The 21,291-nt window shown below is 37.2% G+C and overlaps 1 protein-coding gene across 1 annotated transcript in view; it reads left to right on the top strand.

Annotated features, from left to right (window-relative positions):
- CSMD2 (CUB and Sushi multiple domains 2) overlaps positions 1-21,291 on the top strand; it is a 988,708-nt gene that overhangs the window by 383,125 nt on the left and 584,292 nt on the right. Inside the window, 1 exon segment of the mRNA XM_074305059.1 lies at positions 17,061-17,255. Within this exon segment, the coding sequence (XP_074161160.1) occupies positions 17,061-17,255 (195 nt within the window).

Genomic DNA, 21,291 nt, shown 5'->3' with positions numbered 1-21,291 from the left:
TTCCCGATTGTGATGGGTATAAGAGGGACACAATGGGTGGGGAGACAACGATGTGAGAAATAACTAGACAACACAACACTTAGAAGTCAGGAGACCTAGGATTTAGTCCTGGCTCTGGCAAAGTTGTGTAATCTTGGACAAACCCTCTGGACCTTTGTTGTCCTTAAAAGGAGGGGATTGGATTGTGACATAACAAAAATAATGCTGTATTTAGCATCAGGGGACCTGAGAGAAGTCCTATCTATGCTGATTTATCACCAGGGATCCTAGATCAAATCAAGTTGATCTCACTGGCCCAGTGTCTTCATCAGAAAAGTAGGAAAATTGGCCCAGGTCATTTCTCAATTCCTATTCCTTCCTGTGATTTTGAGATGACATAGGAGCAAGGCATTGTAGATGAGAAAAATACTATAAATCAAGAGTCTGGGTGGGAGAAAATTAGACATGTGTAAGGAGTAGTGAATAGAGTTGGAGTTAATAGGTTTCCTCTGATGACATCACATCCCCTGTACGTCTTGTTGCATAGAGACCTCCCTTTCTCCAATTGTCATCCTTCCCCCATCCCCCACTTAATAAGAAAAGGGGAGATTGGGTCAGTTTATTTCTTACTTCTACTAAAACAGTAATAAAATCTTAAAATCTTAGATATGGCAATGACCTCCTATTATGAATTCTTATTACACATGAGGAAATTGAGGTCTGCAGAGGTGGAGAGCCTGAGTTTACACAGATAATTAATAGCAGAGCCAGGACAAGGAGCTCCATTTCCTGACTTCCTCCTGCAGCCCGCTTCCACCTCCAACCCTTCATTGTCTTCCTGCTACCACTCAAAAGCTTGTCTTTGGAAATGTGTGCTATCTGCTTATATCATCCACACCTTCCATCCTCCTCACTGCTGTCTGCCACCTTCCATGACCCATTTCCACTTTTCTTAATGACTTCAATACCTGGTTTGTGTTTTTTTTTGTAGATGTAGATTTTAGCACACACTCTCAATGACTCATCTGACATGCCAAACTTTGACTTCCTTAGCTCCAGGAAGTTTCTTCTTTTCTTTGTCTATAACCTTCTTCCCTCTCATTTCTTCCCCTTCCTTCCTAAAACTTAACTTGCTTTTTATTCCTAATGCCAACCAGGAATAACATTCCTTGACTCCTCCACACTGTTCTAGTTTATCATCCCAGTTTGTGTTTCCTTTGACTCCATACCCATCTTGGATCCTCGGGCTAGCCATTTCAGTGCTGCTTGTCCAATATTTAGAATCCACTTTCCCCCTTCTCTTCTTCCATGTCTACTTTGCAAAGCTCCAACCCTATTTCCTATTTCCATACCTATTTCTTCTTCCTATTTTTATTGCTGAAAAAAAATCACAAAATCCTAAGTGGAAATATTGTTTTGATTGATTCAGTCAATCAGTAGTTATTAAATGCCTGGTATCATCAAGGCACTAGCCTAAGCTCAAGAAGAAACAGATACAAAATGTAAGCTAGCCCCTATCCTCAAGGAGCTTCCATTCTAAGAGAGCAAAACAACATGGGAAAATGGTAGTCAAGGAGTATTTTGGTCTAAGAAATAATAAGTTTGGTGAGTAGCAGCATAGAAATGTAACTGTTATGTCCTTTCTGGGAACATCAGTGTTGATTTGATTACTGTTCTTAGAGCAAGAGATGGAAAGTATTGGGGGGAGATGGAGAGAGGACTCCCCAGTACTGTGGTGGGAAGATGGGTCTGGGATTTAAAACTGACCAGTTAAAAGCACAAGGCCCAGTATGAAAACTAGGGTGGAGCTGGGCAGGTAGTCAGATTAAGCATTCTGGGTGGAGAATAAAGCATGAAGAGAATATGAAATTTACATAGATAAGTAAATACTAGATAATTTGAGGAAACTTGAGTAACACTAGTAAGTGGAAAAATCAGGTAAAACTTTCCATAAAAGGTAACATCTTAATTAAGTCTTGAAAAGAAAACTTACTATAAAGCAGTTACTTATACATATTTTTAAGTATTTCAAAAAATAATAATCAGATTCATGGAATTTTGTTTTCTCCCTTCAAGACAAACATCCTCAGTTCTTTCATGCCTTTGCATGCCATCATCTCCAGTCTTCTTGTTATCCTGTTTTTCTTTCCTTCCTGTGAATGAGCTAGAAATAAGGGTTATGGGGAAAGGAAGGAAGGAAGGAAGGAAGGAAGGAAGGAAGGAAGGAAGGAAGGAAGGAAGGAAGGAAGGAAAGAAGGAAGGAAGGAAGGAAGGAAGGAAGGAAGGAAGGAAGGAAGGAAGGAAGGAAGGAAGGAAGGAAGGAAGGAAGGAAGGAAGGGAGGGAAGGAGGGAGGGAAGGAGGGAGGAAGAGAGAGAAGGAGGGAAAGAAGGAAGGAAAGAAGAGAGAGAGAGAAGGAAGGAAGGAAGGAAAGTAGGGAAGGAAGCATTTATTAAGCACATACTATGTTTCAGCATTATGCTAAGTGTTTTGCAAATATATCATTTGATCCTCACAACAATCCTAGGAAGTAAGTACTGTCATTATTATCCCTATTTCACAACTGAGGAAACTGAAGCAGACAGAAATTAAGTGATTTGTCCAGGGTCTCTTTGCTAGTAAATTCTGAGGTTTCATTTAAATTCAAATCTTCCTGCCTCCAAGAAAAGTCCTGGACCCAGGGATTAGGATGAAGCTAGTGAGGCAGGATTAGACAGTAGAAGACCATCCTTAAAGCTCAGTTCTCCATCTGTAGTATCACCTACCTGCAGATGTAGAAAACATTCTCTGACCTCAGAAGTGTTTTCTTCATCTGCAGGTAGGTGATACTGAAATCAGGGAACTTCCAATCTAATTTATAGTAACAAGAGTCCACGGAAAATATTGAACATCAATCAAAAACATTTATTAAACATCTTCTAGGTTCTATACTGAACATTAGAGATACAAAGACAAAAGCAAAACACTTGCCTTCAAGGAGCTTCTATTCTAATTACTTACCTTCTAAGACAATAGGTCATGAATGATAAAATTGTGGTATTTCAAACTATTAGAGCTTTGGGAATTGAGGAGAAAGAGAAATTATTGTGTGCTGGCCTCGATGGGGAAAGCTTCCTGAAGAGAAGGGACCTGGGCTAGTCTTTAAAGAGTAGATAGAGTTTAAGTAAGCAAAGCTAAGAGAGACAAAAGAACTAGATAATGGGGCATCACGAGCAGATAGATATTAGTTGATGACATGGAGGAAAAGTTGAATTTGGTCCAGGAGTGTCCTAGATCATGCTTTCAGAGGGAAAAGCCCTTCAGTGTCATACCCATCCTCTATCCAGAGCCCTGGAGCCCTCAGGATCTACAGATCCCTATTCCCACAGACAAGAGGTAAGGAAAATCTCTCTTTTGTAAATCAGGCAATCAGAAGAAGGTCCTGCTGAAGATCATCTTTCCCCCTCAGAAGCCAGATCCTAGAATCTTTCTTGGAGAAAGCAAGGTAACAGTTGGCTTTTGTCAGAAGGTGGCTGGCTCAACAGTGGCCCCCAGTGTCTAGACAGGTTTATTTCAGATGCTGATTATCATTATTCTAAAGTCTCTTCTGTAAGAACACAACTCAGTGTGCCTCAGTGAGTACACATCCTAATCTCCTTATCCCTTTCCCCTACCTGTCCCTTGTCATCCATTCTTCCAACCCCTGACAGTGTGGTCTCATACATTCTTGGAGATGAGCACAGCTTGTATTTGCAATTGTAATGCTATAGTGCATTACACTTCTGAGCCCACTTCTAAAGGTGCCCCTTTTGCTTTGTCCTTCCTAAATTCAGTCTTTATTGTCCCTCCCATACACAACTTAGTCTGCCTCCACATCTATGTCTAGAGATATTTCCTTCTCCTGAAATGCTACTCTTTTATCTCTTTGCCAAAGCAAAACTAAAAACTTTACCTCCTCCAGATAGCCTTCCTAAACAAATCTAACAATAAATACCAGGAACAATCTCCTTTATTTTAATGACTCCCTTACTTTATTTTCCCAATAGACTTCTTCCATATGTCAATTGGTATTCTCTTTTTGAGGGGATACAATTTGCAGCACTTCTTGGAATATCTCAAGAATTTCTTTGATGTTAAATTTGTTCCAGTCAGAAGGACAGAATGATTCATGTTAAAAGGGAGTTTAAAGAGGAAATGAAGAGCAAGTCTTTGTGGTTTCTGCATTAACTAGGGGAAGAGTATCAATGCTGCCAGAATTTTTGTCACCATTTCTCCAGTCCAACTCACAGAAGGCAATAAGATTTATGAAGAAGAAGACAGCAAGATCCCTTTAAATTATTAGACCAAGCAGGTTGTTGAGCTGAGCAAAAAGTTCTATAGGATTTTAGCCTAAAAAACAGTGTTGCTGTCAGATAGAGATTGAATGTCCCTACTAAGATATTCTCTAGTCTGTCAAGGATACAAACTCTAGCAAACTTCACTGTATTAATGCTTTGAAACACTATCTCTACCTATGGGTCCCTTGGAAGCACCCCAGAGCATTGGACCAATCCATGCCCTTTCACACTGACATTACTTCAACACCAAACTCTTCCCTTGAATTTTGTGTCTAATCTCTTGTGACTAAACTGTAGAGTTCTACATTTAAAGGACTTCGGTTCAAATTATGCCTCTGTGGTCTTGGACAAGTCACATCTCTCTGAGACTCAGTTTCCTCATTTGTAAAACAAGGGAACAAAATAATGAAAACTAAACAACCTCTAAAATGTGGGTTCTTCACATTTTTGCATCAGAGATACCTTGGGCAGTTTGGTAAAGCCTGGGGATCCCTTCTTTAGAATCATGCTTTTAAATACATAAAATGAAATTCACACAATTACAAAGGAAACCAATTATATTAAGATGTAGTTATCAGAATAATTTAAAAAATGGTCTAGTAATATACATGCTTCTTTATTAATGTATTAAGTAACAAGACAAGCTATTTAAAATATAGACAAGTTAGAATTTCTAATAATTAGAGAAAATTTAAAGTAGTGAGTATAAATAGTATTTTAAGCTATATGTAACAGCGCAAATGTGATAGGAAAATACTTGTGATTTCTATGGGTGACAAAGTCACAAGTTCTACTGCAGTTTGTAGCCCACATTCATAATGGAAAGAAACAAAAGATTTCGGTTAGAAGTTTGTGAAAATCAAGATGTGTTTTTTTTTTTTTTTTCTTTCTTATCCATATTCACAGACTTCTTGAAATTGCTTATGGATCTCCTACTCTAAACTCTCTTCAAATTCTAAAGCTATGACTATAAGACCATGACAGCCTCAGGCAACAAGGAAACCCATGGACAACACAAACCTTAGGCTTTGAAGACAAGTCTCTCCCCTTATTTGCTTCTTTACTCCAACTCCCTAAATAGTCTCCTCAACATAAATGGATTTGCCAGGCTGCATTCCCTTCTGGTAAAAAGAAAGTTGAAGAGAACAATGAACCAACCCGTCATATTTCTTAATAGATTCATGAATCACTTCCCCTTTCTAAGCCTCATCTGAAATATGGAAATAATCATTCTTGTACTACTACCTTCCCAGAAGTGAGGTGGCACACTGCCCTGACAATTGGTCCTGAGTCTTGAGTCTCTATGGGCAAGTCCCTGAGCCTCTGACTGCCTCAGTCTCCTTATCTGTAAAAGGGGAATGATTATGCTGACAATAATAATAGCAGGAACCTTCTTCACAGGTCTGCTGAGAGGATCTAATCAGTTACTATTTGAAAATAACTTAAAGGGAAATATAAATGCTAATTATTATGAATACAGGGCTTTTGTGAAATCCCCTCCTAACTACAAGGTGCTTCATAAAGGTTTCTTACTATTAGCATCATTAATAATAATCATGAGCATTTTTATAGTTTTAAATTCTGCAAAGGACATTACAAATGTTATCATATTTAATCTTAACAATAACCTTGGAAGGGAGATGCTATTATTATCCTTATTTAAATGACTTGCCCATATTCACAGAACTAATTTATGTTCAAGGAAGGATTTGAACTCCAAGACTGGCACGTTATCTACTTGGTCACCTAGCATTAGCTCCCTGGTAGGGAATAATCTCTGGTGAATTTGGCTGGGAAGAGCCAGTTTTTCTCATCTTCTGTTCCTCCCAGAAAGGCCAACCATGAGATTCCAGACTTGCAAAGGAAAGGAGACCAAACTCCCCCATTTAAAGAGAAAATAGCCACTAAGAGATTTGCTTGGAGAATCTGCTTGCTGCCTCCCTCTTCTAGGTAGTAGAGTAATTTGTATTTGTTGGCATGGGACTTGGAAAATGTTTACAAATCATTTTGTCTTGTGAGGGTCTTTTGTCTAGTCTGCTTGCCTATGTGAGTGTGTCTGTTATGAGTGTATCTTTGTGGATTTGCCTGTGAGTACAGCTATCTGTGAGTGGGGGGCTATTTAAGGGTGTCTCTAGTTGTGAATGTGTGTCTCTGTGTGTGCCTATGAATCTATCTCTGTCTCAGTGTATGAGTAGGTTTGTGAGCCTGAAACTATATCTTTATCTATGAATGTGTGTGTGTATCTGTGTGTCTATGAGTATGTATTGTCTAGGACTTTGTATGTGCCCCAATACTGGTCATTCTCTATGCAATGATTTGTTTCATGTACCTAGTGGGAGTTGTTGGGGTGGGGCACACTTCAGGGGGCATTAATCTTAATAATAGTGATAAGCCACATTTAAATAGCACTTTATTTACAAAGCACTTCCCTCAAAACAATTTTGTGACTTAGTAAATGGCAGGTTCTTACTTTTCTTTTGTAAATGAAGACACTGAAATGCAGAGAAATGTTACGGGGAATAACTTGTTCCCTATTAAAGAATGGAGCAGAGACTAGAATTGAGATGTCCCAACTTTGCTTCACTATTTCCATTGGACCACATTGCCTCCATCAATTCTTTCTTCCAGAAAACAGGAGTATTTGAGTGACTCAGAAGCCCCATCTTCCTTCCCTTTTCAATCATTGCTTGTTTAGATTTTGAATTTATATTGTGCTCATAATCATTTTACTTTCTCCATCTCAGTATCATCCTTCTTCTCAGAAGCGGATAATGATTCCCACCTGCTAAGGCAGAGTGAATCTTAAGATTAAATTGTAACTTAATCTTAACTCTTATTTAAGAATCCCTCTTTCCCCAGTGCTGTGGAGGGCCTACCAGGAGGCTGCAAAATAAAATTCTTCTCATTGGGACTAATGGTGACCTCTCTCCATACTGTGTCCGACTTCTAAGCACTGATGAGATGAAGTGAACATAAAACCAACCATTTTGAACTTCCCCTTCTCTGGGTCCAATGGGTAGAAGTTATAGAGACAAACAGCTTTGAAAAACAGTTGTTAAATTTCTCTAGCTACGTATACATACATATATGAACATACATGTATACTATATATAAAAGGAAGTTATGTATAATATTTACCTTTTCATATATATTTTTATTTTTCTGTTCTGCTTTATATTTAGTATTTTCTTTTATGCATTTAATAAATTCAGAGTAAAAAATAAAATTTAGAATTTTTTTTTTAAATTCAGAAAAAAAAATTAAAAAGAAATTATGAGAGACAGATGTAGCAATGTTCCATGTAAGGAAATTTCTTAACAGTGAGCAATAGATAGTGAGTTTCCCATCATCACTGGAGGTATTCAGATGAAGCTCAAAAGATGCCTACAAAATGTTGCTGATTATATCTCTATTCAGAGACAAGTCAGATTAAATGATGATGATCCCAGTTTCCTTCTCTAGCTTTGAAACTCAATGGTTCTATGAAACTGAACACCTTGGAGGGAACCAAGGCAGAACCAGAAACAAAGGCAAGGGAGAAGGTTGAGTCATGGGTGAGGGAAGATATCAATTCAATTAGCAGGTACATCCAATCCTATGTCATTCTATTGTTTAAGTTTCTTAGGTTCAAATGTGATATGAGATAATATAACACTGATAATATAATGACATGATATTATATAAATTAGCACATATTATAATTTGACATATTACAATGTAATAATTTGACATAATACAACATAGAATAACAGCAGAATAACAGAAGATTATAGGATGATCAATTCTGACAGATGTGGCTCTTTTCAGCAGCAAGGTGATTCAAATCACTTCCAATGGTTTTGTGATGAAAACAGCCATTTGCACCCAGAGAGAGGATTGTGTCCCATTTTCAGACAGATCAACATAATGCTACAATATATAATTTTCAACATTCATCCTAGCAAAATCTTGTGTTCCAATTTTTCCCTCCCTTTTCCTCACTCCCTCCCCTAGACAACAAATAATCCAATATATGTTAAACGTGCAAATCTTCTATACATATTTCCACATTTCTCATGCTGCACAAGAAAAATAAGATCAAAAAGGAAAAAAGTGAGAAAGAAAACAAAATGCAGGCAAACAACACAGTATTTTCACTTTTTTATTGTTTGCCTGCATTTTGTTTTCTTTCTCATTTTTTTCCTTTTTGATCTGATTTTTTACAAGGATGAATGTTGAAAATTATCTACATATATGTTTTGAAAATAAAAGACTTTTAAAAATAAATAATGCAACAATAATGCTTTTAAAAATTAAAATTAAAAAAATAAAAATTGCAACAGTATAACATTGCATAGTATAATGTAACAACACAACATAATATAATACAATTTCTTTTGGACTGGACTTATGATTTCATTGATATAAGATGAGCAAAATTCCTCTACCATTGTAGATTGGTACTTTCTGGAAATTATAGTCATGGAGATGTGCTTCAAGCACTGAGAAGTGGGTGGCTTGTTAAGGGGCATAGAACCAATATATGTCAAAGGGAGAATTTAAATCTAGGTCTTCAAATATAAAAAGCTATTATATGATACAATATGATATAACATAACATGATATGTGATATGATACAACATGATATGATATATCATGTCTGAAGTTATATTGGGCAATACAGTGTACAACACAAGACAGTACAAATTAACAAAAGATATTACATAATATATTGTAGCATTATGTTGTCCTGTCTGAAAATGGGATTTCTGGGGATCCTTTCTGGGTGGGAAGAAATGATCCTAGCTACAAAGTAAAAGGAATGTAGGGCTAGAGGGATAAGCATAGCATTCCACGGGGCCTTCCAGTCACAGCTTAGAGAAGGCAAAGGGATTTAAGTGTTTATTGGTCAGGAAATGATGGCTTCTATCTGGATTCAGGTTGCATTTACTCTGTCTGAGCTAACATAGCATCAGCAGCTGAAAATGGGCCTAAGTTTAAAGTCAGATTCTAAAAAGGAGAGGAAATGGGACTGGAAATCAGAGCAAGATGAGTCTTTTCATGTTTTTTTCTGTTAATGGTATAGTCTTCCTCCCCGTTATACAGCCTAGTGGGATTTGGGTGCCACCTTAGCTCTGCATCTTATCAATTGTCAAGCACTGTCCATTCTACCTGTGAAATATCTTTCCTATTCATGCCTTTCACTCATTTTCTTCCCCCCATCCAAGAAATGCATTACCTCTTTGTCCTTCTTTCAAGGTTTCTCTCTTACTTTAAAATGCAATTCAGATAACATCTTCTATATGAAACTTCTCCTTCCCAAACTATATCATATTCTATTTAATTTTTAAAATATGTTTATATATAAATATATTTAATAGGTTTATAATATATTATAATAATATTATATCACATAATTATGACATATAATCATATAATATAATCATGTATCATGTAATATAAATATATCATATAATAATTATATATGATTATAACATATCATAATTTAATATATATTTAGCCTATATATATATATATATATATATATATACATATATATATATATATATATATACACAGTTAATTATCTCATATTTGTTATAAATTTTAAAATTTGTACTAATCTTCCCCAGTCAGATATGAGTACCTTAAAAGCAGGGATTGGTGTTTGGTTTATTTTGTTTTTTTGTATTCATATGTCCAGGACTTATCACAGTGTCTGCACATGTACACGAATGCTTGGTAGACTGACCGATCCATCCTTTTCTCTTCAGTCTTACTCCCAATACTCCAGTTCATACTCTTTTCTTTTCACCTAGATTTGCATAATAACCCCAGAATTAGACTTCATTTCTCAGTTCTCTTCCCAGTTTATTACATCTTATCCTGTTCTGTTATTCTATTCTATTCTATTCTACTCATATTCTAAATCACTCCTCTAGTTCCCATTGCCAAATAAAGTATAAACTCTTAATTTGATCCTCCAAGGCCTTCCTCAATCTTGCCCTGATTTTCCAGTTTTTTTAATCTACTTCTTTTCCTCTTCATCTGTTCTACATTCTGGCCAAATTGGATGATTCAACATCCTCACCTCCCATCCAGTCTATAATTCTCACCCTTTTGGCTTTGCTGTAGTGGATGTCCTTTTAATATGACCCATGGCTTCCTTCTGTCAGGGTCCACTTCAGGTGGCAACACCCTCACCAAATTAGACCCTTGACCTCCTCCTCAGAGACGTTTATGGTATTTTCACTCAATGTTGTCTTTGCTCTCTTGTAATTTCTGTTCTCTTTTTTGATTTTCCTTTGTATCATAGTAATTTTATTACCTATGCCCCCCCCATTAGATTGTAAACTCATTAAGAACAGAACGTATCTCATCCGTATGACTTTAACCTAGTACAGAGCCCTGCACATCATTGGTACTTAGTAAATGTTTGTTGAATTGTTTTGTTTAATCATATAAAGGTTAATCACATGAAAGTGTCATTAGACACAGTCTGTTTGACCTCAAACTGCAAAACTATGATCTTATATAGAAGCAAACTTGGACTTAGGATAAAGAAGAAATTCCTAATAATTACAACTGTCCCACCATGGCTGCCTCCTTAAGTAGAGTGTTTGTGTTCCTCATCCCTAGAAATGTTCATCAGGGTCTGGATTTACCCTTTCAGGGTATCAGCTCATGCTATGGTTCCTTTCACTGATAGAATTCTGTGATTCTAGATTCAGATTGCATCAGATTGAAAACACAGGAAAATCATAAAGTCATGATCTATTGAATACCAACCTTCCTTCATGTTAAACCTCCAATGTTGAAAGGGCACCAGATCTTCCCAGATCTGAGTTCTAGTTATTGCTCTGAAAAGAGCTGTGTGATTGTGGGAAATAGCTTTTTCTTTTGTAAAACTGACCTATCCCCAAGAATCAACAAATAACAGAATTCTAAGCATTTTAGAAATCATCTATACCAGCCTTTTATTTGAAGGATTAGCTATTACTAAAGCATGCCTGCAGAGGAGATCATTCAGCTTCTGCTTGAGGACTTCCAGTGATAGAAAACTCACTATCTTTGGAATTGTCCCATTTTACTTGGAGGCACTTGTCATTGTTAGGAATGTTGCCACGATAAGTTGATCCACAGCTCTGCCTTGGTATTCCTGATGTCCTGTAACATAGGAAAGATCACTGACTTTGGAGTCAGAGGACACCTGAGATCAAATCTTGCCTTGAATACTTTCTTTGGACAACTCTCTTAACCTCCCTGAACTCCAGTATCTTCATCTATAAATGAGGAAGTCAGACTAGCTAGCCTCTAAAGTCTCACTCAGTCTCAGACCTAAGATCTCATGCAGAAACTTTTTTCCCTTCTTACAACTTGTAGCCATCTGTCTCTTCTAGGACTAAGAATAAAAAGTCAGCACCTTCCTTCACTTTATAGCCTTTAAAATATTTGAAGGTTTATAGAGAATATTGAGGAATTTATTAAAATGACACTTAGAAATTTTAGAATGGGTGGTCCTCCCAAGAAATCAAGTTTACCTTGCTCAACTGAAGAAACCCTCATGTCACCTTCCTGGGGCTTATAGTTGTCCCTATAGCCATTCCTTGGTCAGATTGTGAGGGAGCTGAAGAATAGATTATAGCTGTCTCTGTTCTCTTCCAATTTACTGTCTCTATCCTTGAGCACTGAGATCATTCATGCTATTCTTTGGTTTTTCCATGTTCTTCAATTTCCCCATTCACTCTGACCTGTTCTTATCAGCTCTTCACTCCAGACTTTTATGGAACCTTGGCCCCATCAAAACAGATCTACTTCTATATTCACATCTCAGATTCGCATCCTAGCTGATAAATTAATATAATAAGCATTCATTGAATAAGCATATTTTAAATGCTTATTGTGTGCCAGATAGTGTGCTTGATCTGGAGATACATAGAAGAGAGGGAAACAGGAAATTTATATTTTATTTAAGGAAAGAATATGTACACAGATAAACAAACACAAAGGATTTACAAAATAAATTAAAATCATTTGTGGTTGAGAAGAATGCTGACTTCTGGGGAAGAGAGGAGAGCTCAAAGAAGGCCTCCTGTAGGAGAAGGTAATGTCACAAATAAGTCAGCATGTTCCTCTTCCCAAGCAATGTAGTGGCAATTTACAGTCTTTCAGAGACAATGCCTTAACCCAAATGAGTGGAATAATGATGACTTTCTCATCTTGTGACAGGCCAGTAGGGGAAATAAAACCAACTATTTCAGGTCTTTGCTTAGGATTGGGAGATAGAGAATCCTCCTTCCTCTGTCTCCTCTGTCATCACTGAGAGCACTTCCATGGACCTAGAGTATTCCTGCTCTTGCTCCAGATCAAACTGGCCTTAAATAGCCCTCTCTTAAGGATTCTGCTTTGCCCGCATTTTTCCCTGCTGTGTATCTTGGCAGATGGCACCCAGTACATTTCTCTCTCACACACAGATTTCTCCTTGAAAACAGGGGTGTATATTTATCGAACACACAGAATTGAAATATACACTGATTACTTTGGGGACATTTTAGCTCAAAAACAAATATGCTCATCTACCAGATAACTAACTTCTCTGCAGGGGGAAAGCTAGCTCTACTACGAATCCTAACAGTCATTCTCACAAGCATAGAGACAGAAAGGAAATGGAAGGGGATTATATGTTCCCAGGGGCACTACTGGGCTGTTCTTGAAGTTTGGGGTGTGTATCCAAGAAGCCTGTAGTCTGTAGGCATTCAACAAATAAAACCTAAAGAGAAACCCACCCCTTCTCCAAATCAACTCCTGGGCAGAGATGAAAAGTCCCTACCTCCCCAAAGCAAACCAATACCCTCCTCTCCAGCAGGAAGAATTCAAGTGAGCCTCATTCTTTTGGGTCATCATTATACCCCTTTGAAATCTCTTGTAAACGTCCATATATCTCCCATCAACTCATGACTCTGAACATTTCTGTTTCTTTTTCAGGGAAGAAGGCAGTGGAATCCTAGAAAAAATGCTGCCTCATGTCCCTAGAAAACTCTTACTCTTACCCAGTCATATTTCCTCAAACGACTCTTCTGGGGTCTGACCCTGATGTCCAGTCCAGTATGGGTTTTCCACTAGCTGGCTGAATATAAGAAGATATTCTTCATTCCATATTTTAAATTGGCTCTCAAGGTGAAAGGGATCAAATCTTAACAGTAACCAAATCTGTACTCCCCACTTCCTCACACACTGGAAAGGCAAAGTCCTATGTCTCTTCTGGCTTTTTCTCTAACATTCCCAAGAATTATCCCTCTTTCTCAATTTCAATCTGACTTGACTAAAAAAATTATCTAATATGACCCTACCTGAGATAGGGAAATAGATGATATGACCTCCCTTTTTCACCCTAGAACTCAATATTGTCCCAGCTACCACAATAGCGTCCTTCAGCATTCTCTCCTATCTCCATTTCACATTTTCCTTTTGGCTAGTTAGCAGAAAGAAATAAGGATTCACAACACTGCTTCTCCAGAAATAACAAACCACTTTTCATTGCTATATGGGAAACAAAGTCTCCAATTAAAAAAAAAAAAAAAAAAAAAAAAAAAGCAACAAAAAGGAGATGATTTAACCTTTGTCGTCTTCCAGCCAGAAAGAAAATCTATTGTCACACAATCACAGAGGCTATTGTGCTGATTGTCAAGAATGGAACTCTTAGGGTGGGTGGGGGAATGAAACTCCCTACAGCTAATCTATGATGGAATTGGTCAATGTAGGGTGAAGCTTTAACAATATTGTTCCATGCACTGTCGGATGTAAATATTCTGCTCTTCATTGTGTAAGCAATCAAAGGGAAGCTTTTATAGACAGGGGAGCCTGAATGGTTATAATATCTACTCCAAGGAACTCGTAGGGAAAATTAGAGAATATTGTGTTTTCCAAAGCCTCCTTTAGCAGTCTGTCTTTAATCTCTCGTGTCGGTCCAGTAAGTTGTATGCTGGCCACATCACAAAGGCTTGCACTTTAAATGTTGTCCTTGACATTATTAAAAAGCACAGAATAGGGAATTAGGCTGGAGGTTTAAAAAAAAAGTCACTCTCAAGACTGAGCCATCCAGCTGTCTCCTAGCAAGCATTGTCTTTCCAAGCCTTTCCTATTTTCATAGGGATGCTGTATTTGCTCAGGGATAACAAAGTGAAAGATCTTGGGGGACAGACACCCATTTTTCATAGCATAGGTCCCCCAGGAAGAGACAGGTCAAAATGGTCCGATTGTTAAGAGTTCATTAAGTAAAGAGCAGCAAGCATTGGAGAGTGACTTTTAAAAATGATCGACTTTTATTTATAGTGACGTTCCAGCCATTAATTTCCAAGGAAGAAAGCCCCAAAGCCGAAGCAGGTTCATTAGAAATTTGACATTAGTAATTTAATTAAATTGGGTCTTTGCGTCTTGTTGCAGAAAATGAAACGTTAGTTCTATACCAATTCTCAGCTCATTTACCCTGATTCTCTCCCTCCCCCTCACCTTGGGCTCCTTTTCTTTTGGAATTAACACTACTCCACCTGCCCACCTTGGGCCAAACTCTTCTGGCAGAGTAAGGCAATGAAAGGATGGAAGGTGATGGCTCTGAAAGGTAGAGAAAGCACATGTGGTGAAATGGAATCATTGCTGGCTCTGAGATGAGGAATTGTAAATGATGTTCTCTGACTTTAGAAGCAACCCTCAGTGCTAAACTTTCTGTAAACAGCACAGTCCACCAGACTCCCTGGACATCCCCAGAGACCTTTGTCCCTCCATCTCGGGCTCCACAGATCCATCAGACTCTCTGAGCATCTATACCTCATGGAATCATAGAATGAGAGTTGAAAAATATCTTAGGGACCACTTTGGTCAACTCCCCCACTTTTTTTAAACAAATGAGAAAAATGAACCTTTAAAACACTAAAGTGACCTGATGTAGATTGAGCCTTACATATAGGGGAAAAAAGATTTTCCTACATTGCAATGACTCCCATGGCTAATCTAAGAGGTAGCTGGGTAATATAGTGGATAGGGTTTTAGACCTGGAATCAAAAAGACTTGATTTTAAATCTGGCCTCAGACACTTATTGATTGTATGACCCTGGACTGATTACTTATTCTCTCTATGGTTCAATTACTCCCTCTTTAAAATGGGGATAATAATAGTACCTATCCACCAGAGTTATTGTGAGAATAAAATGAGTTAATATTTATAAGATAACTTTGCAAACTTTAAAGTTCTATATAAATACTATCTGTTGTTGTTATTCACCTGTTTCCCCACCTTCTGAAAATTTCTGCCAATGTCTCTCATTCCTTAGCCCTCTGCTAAAGATGATAGCCCTCTCTGAGCTAGGTTTAGGCATTTAATCTTCAAGAAGTGTAAGTAACCCATCAGAACAGCTTAGTTTATCAACGCCCACTAATAAATATCCCCTCTCAGGGTAAAATAATGTCATACCCCTCATTAAAATTCACAAACTTACAATCTAGGTAGGGAGACCCAGAGGGCAGATTTGGAGATAAGTGCCACTTGTTGTCACCTGTGTTCTGGCCCTAGAATAGTATTTGGGATATAGCAGAGCTCCAGATCAGGAACTTGGAAATTTTTCTTGAGTCCCTTCTAAGCCAAAGGTGGATAACTAGGTGGTTCATACAGTATCAAACTTGAAGTCAGGAAAACCCATCTTCATGAGTTCAAATCTATCCTCATACACTTACTAGATGTGTGACCCTAAGCAAGTCATTTAACTGTTAGTCTCAGTTTCTTCATCTGTAAAATTGGCTAGAGAATAAAATGGCAAACCTTTCTAGTATCTTTGCCACAAAAGGCCCAAATGGTAGCATAAAGAGTAGGATATGCCTGAAAAAATGACTAAATGGCAAAGCCAAAGGTATTCTGCTCTGTTAGAATGTAGTTTTAACAAATAAAGGAGGTAGAAATAGAATGCCCTTTTATCTTATCACTTTATCTTAGTAATCTTCGGATCCTGAGATGCCATCCCTTTTGTGATTCTGAGCAGATCACTTACTGCTTTAGAGTTTCATTTTTCTCATTTTTTAAAAAAGTGGGGGTGTATGGTTTGAATCATTGTAAGAGTCATGCAATGTAAATGTAAGAAATTGGACATTTGGGAGTGAAGGGGTATTTGTATGCTTTTCGATAAGGCCCCAGGTAAATGGCTCCTAGTAAAAGGAATGAGCTGTCCTTCTGTATAAACAACCATGCAACTCCCTGAGCTTTTCCTTCATGTGGACCTAGGGGCTTCTACCAGGCCTTGGGCTTTGACATTGAAGTCTACTAAGGAAATAAGAATAAGATGTGTACACTCATGAAAAGATGAATCGTAATGAATGGCCCTGTATAATGATTGTCTGCTGAGTTGAGTGCTTTGGAATTCAGAGGAGGGAGGAAACATTATAAGTGGAGTAGTCAAGGCCAAAAGGAATGGACTTTGACTGGGTCTTGGAGGGTGAGCAGAATTTGGATAAACAGAGAATATGTAAATGAATTTCATACAACAGAAAAGGTCATTCATTGGAGCTAAAGCACCTACAGTTTAGCTGAAGGAAGGAAATTTGGAAAAGTAGGTGGGGGTAGGTGTTGGAGGGCCTTGCTTGCTGGCTTATGTAGTTTGGATTTTTGCCTTTAGGCAATGGGAAGCCTTTCTAAATTTTGTTGCCTATATAGAAAGAGGGTTATTAATGATTCTTCTGATGAGATAAGAAAAAAGAGAAAAGACTTTGGTTAATGACTAATCATGATTTCTTTCTTTTAACAGTTCTCCCCAGTCACACATGTGGGAACCCGGGAAGACTTCCCAATGGCATCCAACAAGGCACAACTTTCAACCTGGGAGATAAGGTCCGCTATAGCTGTAACACTGGCTTCTTTCTGGAGGGACATGCAGTGCTCACCTGCCATGCCAGTTCTGAGAATAGTGCCACATGGGACTTTCCTTTGCCTACCTGCCGAGGTAAGTGGTTACCTGAATAGCCTCTGTGTATAGATTCAAAAAGCAGTCCCCATCTCTTTTCCTTGTCTCATTTACTCTCTCAGCTTTGAGAAGGGATCAGAGGAGAGGTGCTAGGTCCAAAGCCACCTCTTATGATGGGGAACAATATATCCACTCCTCTACACATGTGCAAAAAAGATGAAATATATAGCTAACCATTTTGCCATACCACGCAAAAATTCCTAAGGGTTCTCTATTGCCGCTAGATAAAATACAAACACTTTAACCAGGCATTTTGAGGCTCTCTACAATCTCCAGCTTAACTTTTCCAGCCATATTGCTTCCATTTATAAATGCCACTTTCAATCTAAACTTAGCTATTCTCTGAACTTGATACTGCATCTCCTGCCTCCATCCATTTATAGGTCATTTCCTATTCCTGGAATAAAATCCATCCTTATCTAAAATTTGAAGAATCTTTCTTTCATCAGTCAGTCAATCAGCAAGCATTTATTAAACACCTACTATATTCTGGGCACTTTATTAGCCATTGGGAATATAAATACAAAAAAAAAAAAAAAAAAGCAAGTGATCCTTAATTTTAAGGCTCAGTTTAGTAATTATCATTTCCTCAGTTGCAGCATTCTCTCTTTCTTCATCTTCTCTTATTTTCTTATCTGTGTGTATATAGTATCCCACCTGCAGGTAGGGAATAAGTTCTTCAGAGCTGGGATTGTTTTAGTTTTGCTTTGTACCCCCAGAATATATATATATATATATATATATATATATATATATATATATATATATATATATATATATATATATATATATATACATATATGTATATGTATATATATATATATATATATATATACACGTGTATATATATACAGTGCATTGTACATGACAGCCACTCATCTTAGAATCACAGATTTAATTAAACAATTCAGTGCCAGAGAAGTTAACTGATTCAGAATGATCTATGTGATAAGTAGCAGGGCTAAGATTCAGACCCAGGTCTTACTCCAAATACAGAGCCCTTTACGCTGTACTGAACTGGCTCTTAATAAGTATTGACTTTAATAAATGTAGCACATGTTTGCCTAATTGAATTGTTGGATCGACTTAAAGCAATGTATCGCAGTGCAAATTAATATAATGCAAACAGATTACAGAACAAACCTCAGTGTTGAGGGCCCCCAAGTAAAAAAGTGATCAAATCTCTAGGGATGTAGGGAGGCTTTTTGGAAAAGGAATTTGTTAAGCAGAGGTTTGAAGGAGAGGAGTAAATATGCATTTTTGAAAAAGGCATTCCTATCCTTGTTAAGAGGAATTGAGGCTTTTAATATGACAAATATTTCAATGTTCCTGCTGAATCACCAGGAATATTAATTTAACTATGGACACCTGGGGGCTGGGATCATGGAGTTTCTATTTTGTTTTGGGAAAGGATTCATCAAAACCATTTAGAAAACCACATCAGAGTCTTGACCAACTTCATGACTGTGTCAAAGAGACTTGCTCTCTTCCATCCCTGGGGATATTAGATTCAAAGGTCTGAAACACAGCCATATGGGAGGCTCTGAGTCCAATCAGTCACTGTGTACAGCCACAAGGAAGCAAATAAGCCATGCCTGAGAAAAAGAGGAAAAGGTGGAAGCAACTTACAATATTGAGGATCCATCAGTATATGAATAAGATGGAAGTTTTGTTGATATGTACCATTGTGATGGGCGTAGTCATTCTGATACCTTAAAGGTGGCTTTTGTCTTAAAAAATGGGGAATGTGAAGAATTTAGAAAAACATAAGAAACCTTGCCTGAACTAAAGCAGAGTAAATAAAAGCAGGAAAACAATATATATAATGACTAAAATAACAGAAATGAAATTAAAGAAAAACAATGATTGAGGATATTAAGGGGTAATCTCGGCCATAGAGAAGATATGATGAAATAAATGCATTCTTTTACTTCCTTTGGAGAGATAGGAGAACTATGGCTATGGAATGTTGCATACTCTGTCAGATTTAATCTCTGGGTCAGTTGGTTTTACTTAAAACTTGTAGTAGTAGTAATAGTGGTAGTGGTAGTAGTAGTAGTAGTAGAGTAATAATAGTAGTTGCAGCAGTAGTTGTTGTAGCAGTAGTACTAGTAATAATAGTAGTAGTCGTAGTAATAGTAGAGTAATAATAGTAGTTGTTATAGCAGTAGTAGTAGTATTTGTAGTAATAGTAGTACTAGTTGTAGTAATAGTAGTAGTAGTTGTGTAATAGTAGTAGTAATAGTAGTTGTAGTAGTAGCAGTTGTTGTAGCAGTAGTACTAGTAATAATAGTAGTAGTCATAGTAATAGTAGTAGTAGTAGTAATAGTAGAGTAATAATAGTAGTTGTTGTAGCAATAGTAGTAGTAGTTGTAATAGTAGTAGTAGTTGTTGTAGTGTAATAATAGTAGTAATAGTAGTTGTAGTAGTAGTTGTTGTAGCAGTAGTACTAGTAATAATAGTAGTAGTTGAAGTAATAGTAGTAGTAGTAGTAATAGTAGAGTAATAATAGTAGTTGTTCTAGCAGTAGTAGTAGTTGTTGTAGTAATAGTAGTAATAGTTGTTGTAGTGTAATAGTAGTAGTAATAGTAGTTGTAGTAGTAGTAGTTGTAACAGTAGTACTAGTAATAATAGTAGTAGTTGAAGTAATAGTAGTAGTAGTAGTAGTAATAGTAGAGTAATAATAGTAGTTGTAGCAGTAGTAGTAGTAATTGTAGTAATAGTTGTAGTTGTTGTAGTGTAATAGTAGTAGTAATAGTAGTTGTAGTAGTAGTTGTTATAGCAGTAGTAGTAGTAATAGTAATAGTAGTTGTAGTAGTTGCTGTTGTTTTTGTTGTTACAAGGGAAGGAGGAAGTTATTTTGGGAAGTAAATCTTATATGAGTAATCTTGGTTTATGTCTATGAGGAAGATTTGTAAGATGTGGTCCACATTCTTAGTAATTCTTTACTTATGAAATATCTCATGCAAATGTATGAGAGGCACTCTCTAACAACAGACTGGGGACTGAATTTCCAGCTCTGCTCTAGGAAATATCACTCTCACCAGTGGAACTCTCTCCTTCTGTTTCCTCATGCCTCAGACAAAGAGACTCCTGGCAACATAAGAATAGGCTCAACTACAGGTCTTTATGAGAAATAATATTAATCCTGGAAAACGTATTTTTAACAGATTAAAATGCAATTAAGTGGTAGACTAGGATGGGTTAGGGCCTGATTATCTCAGTACTCTTGCTGTAGATAGGATAGAGCTCTTACAATAAAAAACACACAGTCCTACCTCCTACTTTGTCCATAGAAGTCATCTCTCATGAACTAAAAAATGAAATTTCAGATAGGAAAGGCACTGACTACTATCATGATCATGTTGTTGCCATATAATAACCGACACCTATCCCTTCTTTCTTTCTTCTCAAGTCACAAAATTCTCACAGTCCTGGAAAGCTTTCCCCCATTCCTGACAGAGAGCTGATTTTACATTAGTTTTTCCTTCATCCCAATCTGGGAAGAACTAGAAATCTGAGATTTTATGGTCAGCCTTCCCCTTAGAGGGGTTGTAACGTACAAAAACAAAAGACCTCAATAAAACTTATTTTTTAAAGGAAATGTCTAGAATTTTAACATCCTCCCTGTAGAGCCTGATGGAGTCACTAGAGAGATTGGTCTTTGGAAAAGGAGCACTAGCTGGTTCTAATAAGCACCTACATGTCTGTGATCTTAAAACTGGCTATAACCACAGAGAGCAAAGAGAATAATAGAAGGGACGTCAAAAAAATTGGAATATGTTCCTGTTTATATGTAGCTGGTCATCAGCTGGTACATTGGATAGAGTGCTGGTTCTGGAATGAAGAAAACCTGAATTTAAATCTTGTCTTAGATATAAGCTCTGTGACCTTGCCTCTGTTTTCTCATCTATAAAATGGGGACAATGATAGCACCTAACCTCCTCATTCTCCTCCCTATCTGAGTTATTAGGATGGGTATATATGATAATAATTATAAAGTGCTTAGCACAGT

Source organism: Sminthopsis crassicaudata, chromosome 3, assembly GCF_048593235.1.
Source record: "Sminthopsis crassicaudata isolate SCR6 chromosome 3, ASM4859323v1, whole genome shotgun sequence".
Classification (NCBI taxonomy): Eukaryota; Metazoa; Chordata; class Mammalia; order Dasyuromorphia; family Dasyuridae; genus Sminthopsis; species Sminthopsis crassicaudata.
The sequence above is the reverse complement of the archived record's forward strand: the minus strand, read 5'-3'. Positions and strand labels throughout refer to the sequence as shown.